The sequence below is a fragment of the Lontra canadensis genome, unplaced genomic scaffold, assembly GCF_010015895.1.
Source record: "Lontra canadensis isolate GAN:19392208 unplaced genomic scaffold, GSC_riverotter_1.0 scaffold10, whole genome shotgun sequence".
In the NCBI taxonomy this organism is placed as follows: domain Eukaryota; kingdom Metazoa; phylum Chordata; class Mammalia; order Carnivora; family Mustelidae; genus Lontra; species Lontra canadensis.
In genome coordinates, this window is record NW_022631004.1 from 13,191,444 (window position 1) to 13,209,273 (window position 17,830).

A 17,830-nucleotide genomic window follows, 5' to 3' on the forward strand; every position below is an offset into this window, starting at 1 on the left:
GTGAAGGGAACCACATAGGCCAGGGCACGGATTTGCAAAGTCACACAGCCTCGAGGTGCAGCACGTGTGCTGGTCTCTGTCTATATGCACCACCTGAGCATGGGGATGGAGGCACGGGTGTCAAGGGATGGGAGGCGAGGTTGCAGAGGAGGCTGTGGTCAGAGACTGATGCAGAACCTGGGTACAACGCTCTCTTTTCATGTTTGATATGCACTTAATTTTTAATTTTTAAGAGATTTTATTTATTTATTTGAGAGATTGAGAGATCATGAGCATGGGGGAAAGGTTAGAGGGAGAGGCAAACTCCTGCTGAGCAGGGAGTCTGATGCAGAGCTCGATCCCAGGACCCTGGGATCATGACCTGAGCTGAAGGCCAATGCTTAACCCACTGAGCCACCCAGGTTCCCTGATATGCATTTAATTTTTAGAACTTTGGAAAAATTATGCCCGAGAATAAACTAAAATATTTGGTTCAGGGATAAGGATTTGTAACTATACAGGAATTTTCATGGAGTGTTTGTCTAAAGACAATGTGAAAAAACAGTGTATAATAACAAGTGTATCGGTGCAGAGGGGGTGGAAAATTCTCCCCCACCCCCTTTACTTTTCTGCATTGCATTGAGCGGTAAGTATGGTAGGAAATGCAGATTGCAGACAGTTCCCTGGCCAATTAAAACTATTTGGTATCCTCTTTGTGCCAAATACTGTTAAGCTCTAGTCAGAACAGACAGATCAATTTAAACCTTAAATCTTTGGATGTGTATGAGCGGAAATGTCAGTTGTCATGGACTAAGAACCTCATACGGATGGCTATAGAAGTAAGGTTGATAAAAAGAAGACTGACATAAAAGCTTTTATTACAGGGGCATCTGGGTGGCTCAGTTGGTTGAGCCTCTGGCTCTTGGTTTCAGCTTAGGTCATGGTATGGGAGTTATGGGACAGATCCTTTTGTGGGGCTCTCCGTTTGGCAGGGAGTCTGGTTGGGATTCTTTCTCTCCCTACCCCCACCCCTCCCCCTGCTCTCCCTCGCTCAAATAAATAACTTTTTTTTTTTTTAAAGCTTTTATTACAAAGCAAACTATTCATTGGCAAGTTAGTAGGTAACAAGATACAGTTAAATCTGTTAAGATCAAACAGTTCAGGAGCAGGAAAATTTAACAAGAATCTTAAACAATTTAATTAGAAGAAGTCATTCTGTTTTAAATTAATTTGAATCTCATTATGTGCTTGCTTTCCTAGTGGTATTTTACTCATGATTTAATTGAACACTTGCCCCCGGCCCTTCTGGAACCTACAGTTGGCTTTCACTGGTAGGAGGGCATGTTTTAGCTTTCTCAGACTTGTGACTTTAACCCTTACAGCTTGACACCAATACCTGCTGACATCAAGTCACATTGCTCTGAGCACATCTCATAGTTGGGGGGGGGGTGGTTCTACTTTGTTTTCAAGATGCACAGCTCATTGGAACGTGAATGAATTAGCCAGCTATGAAGCTCGCTGTGGCTCTTTTCTGGGACTTCAGGATTTACCAGAATAGGAGTGAAAGAGTATAATCTTACATCTTCTGGACAGACAGGTGGCCAGATGCAGAAAGACACTGGAACGTGGGCCCACAGCGGCCCCAGGATTATTTTGTATTTATCTGGCTAATCTTTGCTGAGCAGGTATGAGCCAATTAAATAGATTCTATTTTTTTCCCCCCATGCGTGCCTGATGGCTTAGATTATGGAAGGTTCTATCTATCGTTTGATCTCAGGCAGAGAAACCCAAAGCCATGGGCCTACCCAGATGTTGTAGTCATTGTACTTGCCTGGACAACATCTCCAGAGACCTCTGGTAGATTGCTTGGGATCAAGTGGACGGGCTTCTTTCTCCTACAAGGATTCTGCAGTTAAGAGTGCCACTACACGGTTTGGACCAGCAGAGCCGAGGGGTTCCAGGCCCGTTCGGCTGGTAGCCCCAAGAAGGGAGGCCTGGAACGCGTTCTGAATCGTAACTAGTGCCTCTGACTGGGAAGTGAAGAGTGGCCTGTGTTTTTAACTCTGATTTCGGGGGTTTTCTCCATGACTCAGTTTCCCCTTCTTTCATTCCTCCTGCTTCCCCATAGCTCATCTCCTCTTTCTGTCCCACTGTGATGTGGAGGCCCTGTCCACGGCATCGTATTGCCAAGTTTCTCCTGGACAGATCTGCAGGCACCATCTGAGCACCCCGCCTGGGCAGGCGTGACGGCTCAAGAGAGCAGGGCCCTACACTGGGCCTCAACGGGCGGCACGCGGGCACCAAAGGGCTTTGAGGGCCCATCTGTCTCCCAGCTCCAGCAGCCGACCACCTCCTTCCCGCGGCCTCCTTCCACTGCTCGCAGTACGAAGGGCTTAAGCCACCGCAGTCTGCAGCCGGGTGCCTTCCCTCAGGATAGCTCTCCTCCCGCAGCTTGCCCCGGGAGCCCCAGGCAGCCCGGTCGCGCGCCCCACGCCCCCGCGCAGCCCGGCTCGCAGGCCCGCGTCCAGCCGCCCCTCTCTCGGGAGCTGGGCGGCGGACGGGCGTGGCCGGCGCGGCGCCGCTCTCGCCCGGCTCCCCTTCCCTCCGCTCGCTGCCCTCTGAATTCCCCATCGACTCCTGGGCGGAGGCCGAGCGAGCCTTCGCGAAGGGCGAGGGCGGCGGGAGGAGGGCCCGGGCGCCCCTCCGGGGCGGCGCGGCGCCGGCCGGCGGTGCAGTCGCGCGCTCGCCGCCAGCAAAGCCATTGGCTCGGCGCAGTCACCCCACGCGGGGCTGCAGCGGCCGCCTCCGCGGATTGGCGCGCAGGCGGGCATCCAGCGGGGCGCGCGCGAGCGGGTGCGTGCCGCACGGGCTGCGGCGAAGCCCGCGGTCGCCGGGCTGGGTTCTCTCGGACCGTAATGACCACCCCTCCATTGTTCTTGAGCTGCCGATGCTGCATTTGGGGCGGCTGCCAGCCACAGTCCCCAGTGCTCCGGCCTAAAGAAAGGGCGCGAAAGGCGCGCTCCCCGCTCGGGCGCACGCATCGACCGCCGCCCTCGGCGGCACACTGCAGCATTTCGCGCTCTCGCGCCGCTCCCCTCCCCGCCTGCGCTCATTTGCATATCCCACGATTGAGGCCAATCAGGGCTCGTCTCTCTCGAAGCGGATGGCTTTTGCCTGAGAGGAAAGGGAGTGGCTGGCGGCGCATGCGCCGCGGTGGCCGACTTGAATCGAGGCTTTTATTGCTGTAGTTTATTTCCACCCCTTTCCCTCCTGTTCTCTCTCTCTCTTTCTTTTTTTTCCGCCCTAGCTGGGGCTGTGTTGGAGCAGAGGAAGACAGAGAGACAGAGGATTGCATTTATCCTTTACGTTCCTGAAATCTGTTATCAGCAAGACCAGCTAAGCAGTTGCATCTTTTTCAATCCTGCAAAAAAAAAAAAAAAAAAAACCATCTCTTTCCTGGCAATTTTTGCTTTACAGCTATCCTCTTGAAATTATTTTTTTCTCAGGAGAGAGATGTCTTATCAGGGGAAGAAAAATATTCCACGCATCACGGTGAGTTTGGTACTTGGGAAATCCGCCGTCGGCCAGCAACCTTTTGTGGCAAAGAACATCTGAGGAATTTTTTAAAAGGAGGGGGAGGAAGAGGAACACAACTTTTCTTTTTTCTTTTCTTTTTTTCCTGTTGCTAAAGAAGGTGATCGGAGTGGTGGGAGACGCAATCATAGATAACTGTAAGCTACGTGATTTGTAAGGCATTAAAATAGGAGCGTAAGTGCATTAACGGACGTCTTAGGTAGCGCGCCAGAGCCGCTGTATCCTTTTATTGTCAGCGCGAGATGCTGCAGTGCTGGCCTGCGGGGTGTAAGCAAATGGATGCCAGATTGCATATGCATGGTTGAAGCTCGGATATTGTTCTCCGGGCTGCGTGCTGCGAGGCTGGACTCCGGGAGCTGGATGGGGGAGATGGAGAAATGGATTCTCCCTGTGCCTCCCGCCCCCACCATAAAGGCTTTCTGGAGCCTTCCTCCGGCTTCTTAGAAAAACGAGCGGGGTTCAGCCCGGAGGCGTAATGACAGCGGAGGGATGCTGGAAAGGGCAGGGAGTACCGGGATGATGTGGAAACGGGAAGGAAAAACAGGGACGCGGTGATGAGCAGGGGAGGGTGGGGGGCCAGGCGTGGGCTTTTTGTTGATCAGGGGCTGGGTTTTGGTGTCCCTCTCTGCTTCCTCGCCCTCGCTGGGGCTGGAACCGAGACAGGGCTCTGAACTCGCTCTCTTGTGTCTTTCTGCCCCTTCTGCAGTCAAGGAGGCGCCTATGTTGGCGCATACAAAGCGGGCTGGGAGGGTGGGCGTTGGGGACAGCTCAGAGCCGGGCTCGCGGAGGTAATGGCGCTGCGCGACGTGCGGAGCAGATGGCCCGGCCTGGCCTCGGCCAGACAATGATCGCAGCGGCCGGAGGTGTCGGCGCGGTTCTGGGGCCTGGGGTGGTTAGTTTGTAAGTCACGAGGGAAAAACAAAAACAAAAACACATCTAAACGATGAATTTGCGATGCTTCAGCGCTGAACCACCCGTTCTTGCTTTCACCGCTCCTACCCCCACCCTCTTTCCATCTTTCCCTGGAAAAAAATTTCACCAGTCCTAGTTCTCTACATACCCGAATAAAATCCCGGGGAGGGAGGAACGCGAGCGAAATTCATTGTTATATAATGATATGCAATTGGAATTGGGCAGTTGATTGCTGGGTAGAACCCCGGGCTGAGGCAGAGACCGAAAGAATCCTGGTATACTCAAGATGTGTTTAGGGCTGGATTTGAGGGCGCGCTTTCGCTCTGGTTTCCTCCTTAGCCACGGACACCCCGGCTTCCTCTGGATGCACAAGGGCACACCCATCCGCAGGAGAGAGACGTGGAAACAAATGCACAGGGGAGGGGGCGTGTGCTCGGGAGGACTTTATGGGATGAGCCAAGCTGTGCTACAGCGAGGGCGGGGGGCGGTAACTAGCTTTTTCTGGAAGGCGGAAGACCAAAGATCCGAAAGGGCTGGGCTCAGGGGCACTGACCCTACGTTATGTTTTCCCTGCTCCGGAGGAAGGAGTCTAGGGAGTGGGGGTGGGGATCAGATTTGTTGCAAGCCTCAAATTTGTTGTCTTCGTGAATGAAAAAGTTTCATTTTGACAGTGTGGGGAGAAAAAAATTTTAAAAAGCAAACAAGATCTTTTTTGTTTGTTTTGATTTTAAAGAGCGCCCCCTCTACTCTTAAAAATCTGGTTGCATTATCTTGGGACCTATAGCATGGTTTCCCTCCCTCCATCATCATGGCCAGCATCTTATGTAAGAAGCCTTCTGGAAGGCACTAGAGTGGACGGGCTGTGATGTCTCTCTCTCTCTCTCTCTCTTTTTCTTAGCATGATGTTGGCTCGGGGATTCGCAGTGATGGCTGGGACAGGTACCACAGTGACTAAGGGCGCTGGTAGTGAAGGGCAAGGCTTCTCCTTCTAGGCGAGATTTATCCTGTTAGAGCTGGAGACTGGGGGAAAGAAGGAAGATCATTATAGACAGAAAAGGCCACTGGAGCAGGTGACCTTGAGCAAGTGGCTTGACCTGTCAACCTTCATCTGTTTACCTGTAATAGTAATAAGAATCTGGCCCCACCCACCTCACAGATGAGTTTTGAGGCTTTGGTGACTGTGGATACATGACAGCAGTTTGTAAAGGTCTTTACATTTACCTTACAAAAGTGCAGAAATTACTGTTGACTGTTTATTCCCATTTGAGTTTCTGAAGTCTATAGCAGATGAAGGACCCTACAGTGCACAAAATTAAAATAATCTTACTGTTTTTCATTATGTTAGGGAAACAATAAATACTTTCTGTACCTGGCTGTGTGCATATATGTGTAAAAATATCTTTTTCCCTTAGGTGTCTGGCAGTTTATATCTATTTTTATTATTTATTTATTTATTCATTCATTCATTCCTCCCGCCACCACCCATATTTTTTAGAGATTTGCTATAATTTTCTTTTTTTGGTGGGTGATAAGCACAAGTAGCACTTAGTAAGAATATTGGGTTTGTAACTGAATTTTAAGTTAACCATTATCAAAGTGATTGCCATCCTTTAAAGTGTTTTGTATATTAAAAGAGCATCTGTGGTTCAACTTGTAGCTCAGTCTGGAAGAATACAGGTGCATCTCTACTGAACACAGGCCATAATATCCACTTCAGCAACAGCATTTGGGATAGAGATGAGTCATAATGTAACATTTCTGTTGCTTTTCTGGCCCTCATGTGCTGCTGGTCATAGATACATATTCTGCACTAATTAAAATACAAGTGCATCAACAGTATAGATTTTGGAACTTGCCATTTCATCTACTTGATCACAGAACTCTACCTTTTTCTTAACAACTTGGTAGTTAAAATGGTGTGTATTTGAATGGTTTTTCCCCTCCTCTGTAACAATCTCTGTGATTTACCTCAAAGATAAAAAGCAAATATAAAGAATGTATTGAAATGAAACTTTGCAATGGTTGAACCAAGTGTGTTTGTGTAGTGTATCCCATGACAACAGACTTGGTTAATTCCCCACTCCCCCCCACACACACCCGCCTTGCCAAGAGTTGACTTCCCTACATGTGGGTTTATTTTTTTTTAAAGTGACGTTTAGCCTAAAGCCATTTAAAAAAATATTGTCTTCTTTATCTGAAATGTTTTCATTGCTCTTTAAAGGAGATTGTTGTGTCTTCTTTCATTTTCTCTCTTTTCTTTAAGTGGGAAGGGATAGTTTTTGTTTTGTTTTGTTTTTAAACCCAGGATAAGCTTTGAGCGTTTGCCAGTAGGTTCTGACTCATCAAATGATGAATAAGTTGTCCATCAGGTTCCCCTTTGTCACTGAACCTTTCCAAAATTGACTCATTTTGAGCATCTCTTTTGAATTGTGAAAAATATGTCTTTAGCTCATTGTCTTAGTTAGTACCAGTGTTTCTTATAGGTTAGGTATGAATTGTGACCTTACTACTTTCTTTGTTTCAGAGCGATCGTCTTCTGATCAAAGGAGGTAAAATTGTTAATGATGACCAGTCATTTTATGCAGACATATACATGGAAGATGGGTTGATCAAGTAAGTATAACTTATTATAGAGATGAATTTGTGTACCTTCCCCGTATTCCTAAGCATTACTTACAGTTCACGTACATAGGATCAAACTTTGGAAACTTCAGAGACTGACTAACTTAGGGTCTGTTTAAGCTCATTTTGATTGGTGGTAAGTAGTGAACTTGAAAATTCACATTTAGGGAATTCAAAGCCACAATTAAATGCACACCCATTTCCTTATGTGTTATGTAATTTACTATTTTAACTGAGGTGACACAGTATCTCGTTGCAAGTTCAAATGCTTGGTTTATTATCTATTGAATATGTTAAAGGTTTTCCTAGACTGTAGTTGTTTCGGTAGATTGCCCAATTTAAAACACAAATGGAGTGTTACAGCCTCTTCTACCAAGATAACACATCTGCTTTCTTAATTAAGAATCCAAGGTGGGGGGGGGCAATGGACACCAAATTAACAATTCACCAAGTAACAAAGTACTGCTTCATCCTGAGGGCATGGTGGGTTTCATTCTATAAGTGGCAACAAACACAAGTAAGACTGCCCTTGTGTTTATTGTGTATTGTGTCGCAGAAGAGAACCAACAGAGGGTTAAGTGAGCTGAGTATATACCAGTATCCTGCCCTCCGGATTGGGACAGCTCACAGGGCCCTGGAGAAGGAGCACATCTGTTTAAAGACAAACACTGTAGCAAATGACATCTTTTAAATAAGCAGCATTCATCAAGTGCTAGCAGCAAACCAGTCCAGAGGAGTGGAAAGCTGGAGTGGATGTTTCTGTTGCCTGGAAACTCACACCCTGATTTATGAACCTAAAATAGGTTTTAACATTTCCTCATTTAATGTTTTCTCCATGTGTGTTCGCTTGTGACATTATCCCTTCCAGGCTCTCAAATACCATGACTTTCATGTTCCATTTTCCCCCAATTAGAAGGCAGCATGATACTGGCCTAGAAGTGAGCAAGCCTGCGTGCTATTTTTAGTCAACACTAATTTGTTTTAGAACTTCATCGACTCCTCCTTGATTACTTTTTCCTTCAGGAAAAACAAACAAATAAACCTGGTAGGAAGATGTAGCCCAGATGTTTTTTAAAAATTGGAAATGAATCCGTGTCCTCCAACATAATATCAGTTATTCTGTCCTTAGTATCTGGGTTGGTGAGTGCATGCTTCCAGATTTTTAAATAGCTGTAATCATCATGTTCACTTTTTTTGTTTTGTTTTTCTTTTGCTTTGTTCTCCTACTGCCTTTCCACCCCTGCTTTCTCAGGGTTGAAAATAAATGTTTGTAACCTGTAGCCAGGCCTGGAGAGAATTGCTGTGTGATAATGAGTTCAACTACGTGTGTTAAGGAGAAAGTGTTGTGGCCTTTTCTGTAGATATCTTGGGGGTCTTATTATCCTTTGATCATAGGGGTTTTCTGGCAACTAAACCTCTTTGATCAGGGCTTCTGGTGATTTATTTAAATTTCGTTTTCTAGTATGCTCTGCTTTGCCTCTTAATTGGACGTTGGGACTGGGAAGCGCACATATTATGAAAATGAACAATAATCCAAAAAGTCTATAGAACCTAGGGGAGGATGGTTGCTGGCTTCATGAAATGTCTGTCAGATGCCATTCGATCTGGGGATGGTTCATTTACAGCTGTTAACATCCATCCTTTTTATTTAGGCAAATAGGGGAAAACCTGATTGTGCCAGGAGGGGTGAAGACCATCGAAGCCCATTCTAGGATGGTGATCCCTGGAGGGATTGATGTCCATACCCGCTTCCAGATGCCTGACCAAGGAATGACGTCAGCTGATGACTTCTTTCAAGGCACCAAGGCAGCCCTGGCTGGGGGAACCACCATGATCAGTAAGAGAGCTTACAAAAAATAATCTTAGAGCTTGGGAGCCATTATCATTTGAAAACGAGTCTTTGTTGTTTGGTTCTTTCCTTCTAAAAGTTGCTGGACTGAGCAGTGGATTGATTTCCTGTGGAAGGGGGTGGGGTGGGGCCAGCCATCTGTCTTGGTGTCCTTGTCCTCATTTTCATGTCCAACTCAGAGTTGTCCAGGTGAACTGGAGGTTATGGTTCTAGAGAATCTTGGTAGGATAGAAGGAATGACTTCTTGCTTTTCTGCTTGAACTTTTGTCTTCCTGAACCTGAAAATATGATTTGATTGTGGTCATTTTAAAGACATAGCCTTTGGAGTAATTGTCAAAGCTATCTGTTTTGAGCCTTTGCTCCAAAGTATTTGATTTTGGTTTTTAAGGAGTTCCTGAGGGTGTATCTTCCTGGAGTGAAGATGGGGCATGATAAATGAAATGTTGAAGTGGCAGCCCCATTCTACTGCTGAGAAAATCAAACGGGGGAAATGGCCTGGCTTTGACATAAATGGAATTGAACAGTCCTGCTTGGAGAGGGACGCACAGATATTATTGTCATTTAGATGTAAAAATTGCCAGCACCAACAGCTGGGTGTCCTTCATGCATTGCTCCAAAGAATTCATGTTTTTCCTTCATCTAAATCTAAAGTCTGTTTCCTGGAATTATAGCACGCATGTTAAGAGTTTGCTTGTAGCATGTCAATTTCCAGTGTGTCTCCTGTGTCCCTGTAACATCTTTTTTTTTGAGGAGGTGGGCAAGCTACACCGTGGCCCTACAGACACATAGGTAAAAAACAAGTTTCTCTGAGAGTGAAAGTAAATATATAGTCTATCTTCAAAACTTATAATTCAGTTCAGAAGAGGGTCAAAGTAGAAAGAACTTTCCTATTTTATGCTTTAGAGAAACCCATTTTACTGCTTATTTTCCAGAATGATGGTCGTTTCCTCTGTAACTTCATGATCTAGTCTCTCACTTCCTCTTTTCTCCCTTACCACTTAGGTGAATGTTACCCTGCCATCCCTCTGTAGTTTGAGTTCCCCTACATTTTAAATTGCGCATTCCGGGTCTTCTCTCAGTCCTCGTCCCAGTCTCCAGAGTGCCTGAAGGATGAGGGACCGTTCTTTCTTGGTTCAGCTCTCTAAGGACAGAGCCTGCAGATTTAAGTCTTATTACTTATTTTTTTTGCTGCACACATCACCTTCTAACCTAATGGGGGCCATTCTCAAGAGGTGAGGGGATCCCCTGTACACACCTCAGGATTCTGATCTCCTGCAGAAGGCTGCCATTTTGTCAGTGGCGTCTGTTAGGCCTCACCTGGTGCCAGTAGGCATGGCTGCCCATCCTCGGGCTGGCTGCAGAGCCATACTCGAGCTTTGAGAAGCACAGACTGCTTGGGTGTCAGCCTCCAGAGCCACATCAAGGTTATAATCTGCCTCCATTTGGAGTTCATCTGAGGCCCCTGTAGGCCCTCACGTTGGTCACAGAGTGTTAAGAAGCCACAAGTAATATTTCCCGAGTGAGTGGCCAGTGACGGCTCTCACTGGAGGGATGGCTAGGCAGGAGCACTTCCCTGGTGGAAATGCCCCCAACCTGGAGTCTGACATTCTGGGATCCGTCCAGCATTAAGTTGCTGTGTGACCACGGGCAAGTCACCTTCCTTGGCAGGGCTGCTCATCTGCACAATGCAGGATTTGTGCCAGAGGACCTCAGATGTCCCTTTCAGCTCCCACATTTGGTGATTCACTGAGCTCAGAGACAGTTTGCCTCTGATCAAACACACTTTGCTCAGCAGATGTGTAAAACCCCTGTTTTCTCTCAGCCTTGCTTGAAAGACCCCATCATTCTGTTTCTTCCTCTCCTGCATCCCTGAATGTGCCTTTCACTCCTTATACTCGACCCATTTTTGTCCCTCTTTCTGCTTCTCATCTCTTCTCTGCTTTTCCATCCTCTACCACCTTTACCACGAGCCAGGGCACATCCTTTCTTGCTGATGCCCTGACTTTCTCTCTGACCTTCCTCCTCAGCAGCTCTGGGGTTCTTTTCCCTTCCTTCTGGGTGGGCTCCTTCTGAGCAGGAACAAGGGACGGCTCCACCAGTCCTGCCCCTGGCATGGGGGCTGAGAACAGTCAGCAGATGTCCTTATGGCAGGTCAGAATGAAGGGGAAGGTGAGGAGTTGGACCGGACCATCTGCCCTCCTCAGTTGGGCAGAATGTGATCATGTTTGGTTTTTTTTTTAAGATTTTCTTTATTTATTTGACAGACAGAGATCACAAACAGGCAGAGAGGCAGGCAGAGAGAGAGAGGAGGAAGCAGGCTCCCCGCTGAGCAGAGCCCGAAGCGGGGCTCCATCCCAGAACCCTGGGATCATGACCTGAGCCAAATGAAGGCAGAGGCCTTAACCCACTGAGCCACCCAGGCGCCCCTGTGATCATGTTTTAATGTAGGGCTTGTGATGCTTGCAACTCAGGGCAAAGAGTAAGGGAATTTAATGAGCAAACCCCAAAGAGTGAAAGTGGTTGTGGGGATTTAGTCAGAGTTGTCACGCCCCAAACTCCACTGCCTGACAAAAATAGTAACTACCTTGCAAATAAGCATGGGTGGTTATTGACCTCTATTGAATGCCCACCGGCCTGCCTTCGCTTAGGAAGTGGGAATAATACAGGTGAGGAAGTCAGGGTTTTTTCTGCTTGCCGGTCATACATTCTGCAGTGGCTTCCAGTGAGTCCCCTGGCACGGGCACACTTTACGGAGACAGTTTGGACAAGAGGAAGAGCTAGCTGCTTCATGTGACTTTGTTTGGTACCTTCGACCTCCTCCTTCAATGAGATCGTAGCTTGATTTTCGATGAGTCTGGAGGCCAAACGGAAGTGCTCAGGGCACTTGAAAAGATTGCAGTGAACACTTGCAGAAATAAGCCATTGAAGTAAATTGGTGCCCCCCCCCCCCACACCCATCTTGCTCCCATCTCTCTGCATTGCCGCGTGCTTCTCAGGTCTGTCTGCATCGGCGCTGCCCAAGGTGGAAAATGTAGCTGAGCTGTCCAAGTTTAAAAATGGAGGTGACACGTCAGCAGCAGAAAATAATATTATTGCCATCAGACAGAGCCTCCCATTGAGAATGGCACAAGGAGATCTTTGTAAGGGGCGCTCCGTGCCGGCAACTTTGCCCTTTCCGTCCAGCGATGGGTGGGCGGAGCTTCCAGAAGCGCCCTGTGGGCCCCTTCCAGCCCAGGGGCGGGGGCGCGGAGGTTGACTTTGCATCGTGGGGGGAGTGTTGCTCGCCTCTCCGGGAGCTTTGTGATCATCAAAGGGAAGACCCCAGCATCTCCGGGAAGCAGATGGGAATGGTTATGTCCATTTTATAGACGGGAAACGTGAGGCCCTGGCTGGGGGGGAGGGCGTTCTTTGTGGACACTTATCCCCTGCGTTGGTGTGGGTGGTGGGCGTGGAAAACACACCTGCCGCTCTGGCCTCCCCACTGCTTCTGGGATCCTGTCTCTGCAGCCTGCACGTGTCCTTGCACGCTGGGCTCTTTGGCACGGTGGGGATAAGTGCGGTCTCCCTCCGGTGAAGCTCTCAGTGGCTCCCTCCTGCCCAGGAACTCAGCTCTGGCAGCAGAGCCCTCCAGATGTGAACTTGTCCTGCTGCCTGGGTCGGACTCACATTGTCACCTCAGCCAGGGATGCCCTTACCTTCTTTTCTTTGCCTCCAGGAAGCTTTGTTACCCCTGGAGGCCCAGCTGGGTGTTAACTCTGTCCCAGAGCCCCTGCTCAGCCCCCTTCACCATAATCCACAGGGGCTTCCCCATGCCTCGGCAGACCTTGGGTTTTTATCCCATGGCCCTCAGGGCATCCATACTGGGTTATAGTTTGGTCAAGGCTCCTGCCCCTTTCATTTCAGTCCTCCCCATGCACTCCAGCAGTGTGTCCCCAACCCCCCCCCCCAGGTGCTCCATGGTTGCTTCCTGTTGAATGAATGAATGAATAAGTGAATGGAGACTCTAAGGTGACTTGGTTTCACACTTATCTGAGCACGCTGCTAGAGGACTGAGAATCCTGGGGTGGGGTTAGCGTGTCTGATGTCCATCGTGGCTGTTTCGATGAAAGCAGCTGTCTCCCGCAGTGACCCCTGTGTCTGCTGTCAGCCAGCATGTCAGTTGGGAGAGGAAGGCAGGAGGGGAGAGCCCCGGTTGCTCCAGGCCTAACTAAGGTCATGATCAGGGACCTCTCCCTCCTCTTCCTCTGTCTGGATCATTCTTGAAGGAGGAGGCGGGGTTGCACTGTCAGGCGGTTGTCCTGTGAGAGAGCTTGCTCTAGGCGCACAGGGTCTGAGCTGTTTGAGGAGCAGCTCTGACCACTGTGAGAGAGGAGCAGCCTTCCCCTTGGGCAGGTCCGTGTCTGTCCTTTCTGCAGAGTCTCGGCTGTGGAGGCGGGAGGCCTGACAGAAAGGCGAGGTGGCTTCCCAGGGCTCCACTGGCCAGTCTTTCCTCAGGAGACGTGGCTTGGGGTGTCCTGTGGTACATTTCCTGCTTGTCATTTCTTCATCCATGTGGCGTGTGGGTTTGCTCCCTGCTTCTGATGAGGACACACGTGTGAACACACACGCACTATAATATGAATTGTCTGTAATTGATACTTTGATTATTCCCTTTGCGCCATTCATTTGACTTGGGTTGAAAAGTGTTTACAAAAAAGGCTGACCACATCAGACTAAAGTTTCAAAGTCCAGGACCAAAGTCACGGCCACAGAATCTGCCCGTGGCCTGGCGATTAGAAAGCCACGTTAGCCGATGGGCTGTTGGTGAAGGCTCCTCCTGTCTTCTGCTCACATCTCCCCAGGCCCATGTGGGCGAGGTCACTCTGAGCAGATTCCATGGGACTGGGCCTACCCAGGTGGCGCCATGTAAGTCCCAGCCAGGAACGGCACGATTGGAAGAATGTGTCTACTCCCTGCAGAATTTTGGGCTGATCACCTACTAGCTGCTAAGCAGGATAGAGGAAGGGAGGGAAAAGGTGAAGCATCCTGAGAGATGACACAGCTCTTCCTGAAGGTCCGCGTACCCACTTTACTAAGTGCTGTTTTCATAAAGGAGGCTGTTGGGTTGGGCTCGATCAGCCAGCCTCATCGCCCTCGGGGTTTAGGGTAAGACCCCTCCAGAAGCAGAGCTATTCCTCTTTGGGACTGTAGGCCCTATGGCATGACATGTGGCGGCAATCCTCAGAGTTTGGGGTGTCTCAGTCTTCTTATGCTCCCGGAGCCTATTCTCTGACTTCCCGTAGAGCGAGCTGTTCAGACTTTTGGGAGCTTCCTGTCAACCCTGTTGCCCGCAGTGACAGCTAGAGCCAAGAGTAGTAGCCGGGGAAGTGGAAATGTTGAGTTCCAGCAAGTTCTTCCCAGTCTCCGGATGGTGAGGGATAGGCTCAGTGGTCAGTATCCTATGGCATCAGGGTTCCATGTGGCTAAGTTAGAGCCTGCATGACACATATGTGTCCGAGGACACCCTTGTTCTAGGTCCTGGCTCAGTAAGCTGGGCAGAGACTTCTGGAAGGCACGGATCATGCCCCGTCCATTCATATAGGGCACCTAGGCTGTGTGGACGCTGCCTCTGGCTGCCTGATCAAGGGCCCAGTGAGTCTGGACCAAAATCTGGACTGCATTGCTCCTTCTACCTTCATAGCTTAACATCGTTGTCCTGGGACCCCTCTTCTCACGTAAAATCCTACCTGGGCATCCCTCCCCCTCTTGCTCCCCACCACCTGGCCGATAAGGCTATTAAAGGCAGAGCTGCTCTGGCTGTGGGAGAGCCCAGGTCCTCACCCCTTTCTCACTGTGCTCCCCGTCTTGACAGCCCTTCTACCTCTGGGGAATCCTAGGGTTTGGGGAAGCACAGTTCGGAAACCACCCCATTCTACATTGCCTTCCCCATTGCTTCCCTTCCCTACCCAGCCACGTGACTGCTCCCTGCACAGCAGAGTTGTAGAGGAAGAGGACGTTTAATAAGTAGGGACATACCCACTTAGTCATTGACGAAAACTCCTAACCGCATGGGAAGTTTGGGGTGGTTTTTGTGTCATCTCTCCTTCTGTTCAAGACAGGAACTGGGACAGAGCACCCATGTCCTTTTTCCTGCCTAGGTTTCCACTGCTTTGCTTGACTTTTCCAGAAAGCCCATAATAGGTAAATACCCTGTCCTCATTTGCAAAATTAATGACACACAGTGTTTTAAAGGGACAGATGCCTGTCTCAGGGAGTGGCTGGCCTACGTGTTTGCGTTTTCCTATCTACCATTCATAGTTCTGGCCTCAGATCACTCCATTTGGGCTGCATGCCCCTTTGTCCTCTTGGAGAAGACCTCCCTATTTTTTTTTTTTTTCTTGGAAAATGATTATTTCTTTGGGTTTGAGAGCTCTGCCTCTAACTTCCTGCTCTTTTTGGGTGAAGCCATTTACCCAAATTTCTTGATTTTAGGCCGTCCTAACTGCCATGGTCATGATAAAGGGTAATTACAGTGAGTGGAAATTAGAGTTCTTTCTGGTCAACCCATTTGGGAGGCGGCTTTCTTTGAATGTGACTAAATGTTCCCCTAATGATAGAGAGGGTGTGGGGGGTGGACTGGGGCTCTGGCTGAGGCTGCCTCTCCAGGGAAGGGAATTTTGGGGGGAACCAGGGCAGTAGTTCCAAACCTCAATTGCACACTAGACTCCCCTGGGAAGTTTTCACAAACTTCAGAGACCAGAACCTCTGACTTAATTGTTCTTGGTGGCCTGGGCATTAGTTTTTTAAAACTTCCAGGTAATGGCCAGGGTTAAAAGCTATGGATCTAGGGATCTTATTCCAGCAGTTGGTGTTCAGCTGAAACTATCTGTCAAGGTTTTCTATTTTATTTTATTTATTTTTGTAAGAGAAAGTGAGTGTGAGTGTGGGGGAGAGGCAGAAAGAGAAGCAGGCTCCCCGGTGATCAAGGAGCCCGATGTGGGACTGGATCCCAGGACCCTGGGATCATGACCTGAGCTGAAGGCAGACACTTAACAGACTGAGCCACCTAGGCGCCCCCTGTCAAGGTTTTCTGAAAGATAGAGATGTCCTCTGCCCTCTGCTTCCTGCTATCTCCTGTCCTCTTTGTGAAGGGGGGTGAGGATTAGACTGTCTCCGGCCTGGGGTGTATGGATTCTGTAGCCAGGTGGCTTCTAGAAGCTTATCAAATAGGAAGGGCACCTGGGTGGCTCAGCCGGCCAAGCATCTGTCTTTAGCTCAGGTTATGATCCGAGAGTCCTGGGATCGAATCCCACATCAGGGTCCTTGCTCAGTGGGGAGTCTGCTTTTCCCTGGGCCTGCTACTCTCTTGCGCCTCTCCCCACCCCCAACAAATTAAAAAAAAAAAAAAAAAACTTAAAGAAATAGGTTGGGGCTAAGGTCACCAAAAGGGGCCTCCTCCTTCAGTTGCTGTCCTTGGTGTCCTGGGAGGGTGTACTTGGCTAACGCCCTCATAGGGCACTGGTTAGCACTTGGAGGAAGTGGGGTAGGAGGTGGGTGCTGGGGGAGTGCTGAAGTCAGGCTGGAGCTGGGATGTGAACTGATGTCCCCAGCCCTGTGGGCCACCTGCTGTGCTGGTTTCCCTGAGAAAACCCTACTGTCTTTAGGTTGAATCAGTAGTGTTTATGACCTAATCTCCCTCTAATGATAGGTCAGAACTGGAATCCTTCCTTGTGGGGAGCCTGTGAGGGAAAAATCAAAAGAGCCTGGTAATAACATAGAATCATAGACTTTTAAGGCAACCATTCAGATTTTCTGTCCCCGCCTCTGTCTGCCAGCTGGGTGAAATTGACTGGACCGTGCTTCAGAGGGCGACACAGCAGGCAGGGGTGAGAGAGCTCCACGGGGCCAAAAACCTCCGTTTAGTCCTTTCTAGGACACGCTGCATGAGTGGGATCATGTGATACCTTAGTTCTAGATGGCCGTTCCCACATCCGTAATGTGGGGACATGTTGGTGGAGTTATGTGCAAAGTAAGTGAGGTGGTATGTACCACAACTTGTAAGTGATTAGTGTGACACTCGGCACATGTGTGAATCGATTGATCAGTCTGTCTACCTATTTAATCTATTACGTGACTGTCTAATATCTCTGTCTGTCTCTTGTGTATCTCCTCTCTCATCTCTGTATATGATTTATCGTCATCTGTTCTATCTAGTCAATGCATTTAAAATAAATCTGTATTATCTGTCTAATCCATCTGCATAATCTAATGTCTGCCTACCTACCGATGTGTCAGTGGGTGTGTGGAAGAGCTGTTCGTCTCTCCAGCTCCAAGGGTGCAGTCACGTGTGAGCTGATTCCAGATGGCTCACCTCTCTTTGCTGCCACTTGGTGAGTTCAAGGCTTGTGTTGCCTTCAAGCCCTTGTAATGGGCATTGTGTTCTGATCCTAGCAGGAATAATGACTCTCTCTCTCTCTCTCTGAAACCCTCTAAAATGGCTTCTCATACAGAAATTTAAGATTTTACTTTTCAATTCCTGCCTCCCCTCCAAATAATCACTGGAAAAATTGGGTCTCAAATTTCTTGACAACACACTCCGCCCCACAGATGCAAAGCGATGTCACCAGGAAACAGCTCATCAAGTCAATAACTCTTGCCAGATTTGAATTTTCAGCCAAACAGGAATTCAGACGAGGCCAACTTGATACTTGGTCGTGGCTGTGCTGTTGGACGCGCGGGCCCCTCTGTGTCTCGTGGGGACTCCCTGCAGGCTCAGCAAGGAGGTTTGCGTTCCTTTCCCTGCACAAATACCTCTTTCCCCTCAGCTCACCGAGCGCACGAGCCCAGCACGGGGTCACTCCTCTGGCAGCATTGGTGACAAATTCTTCCCCAGTG

At 48.8% G+C, this 17,830-nt stretch overlaps 1 protein-coding gene across 2 annotated transcripts in view; it reads left to right on the forward strand.

The window, feature by feature from the left end:
• Nucleotides 1–17,830, forward strand: part of DPYSL2 (dihydropyrimidinase like 2) — a 121,882-nt gene that overhangs the window by 52,503 nt on the left and 51,549 nt on the right. The window contains exons 1-3 of one of the 2 annotated variants that reach the window (XM_032855632.1): nucleotides 3,181–3,531; nucleotides 7,010–7,098; nucleotides 8,760–8,944. In XM_032855632.1, coding sequence (XP_032711523.1) covers nucleotides 3,493–3,531; nucleotides 7,010–7,098; nucleotides 8,760–8,944 — 313 coding nt within the window. In that variant the 5' untranslated portion in view covers nucleotides 3,181–3,492. Of the gene's footprint in view, nucleotides 1–3,180; nucleotides 3,532–7,009; nucleotides 7,099–8,759; nucleotides 8,945–17,830 lie in introns of those variants that run through there. The other variant, XM_032855631.1, reaches the window with a different exon arrangement.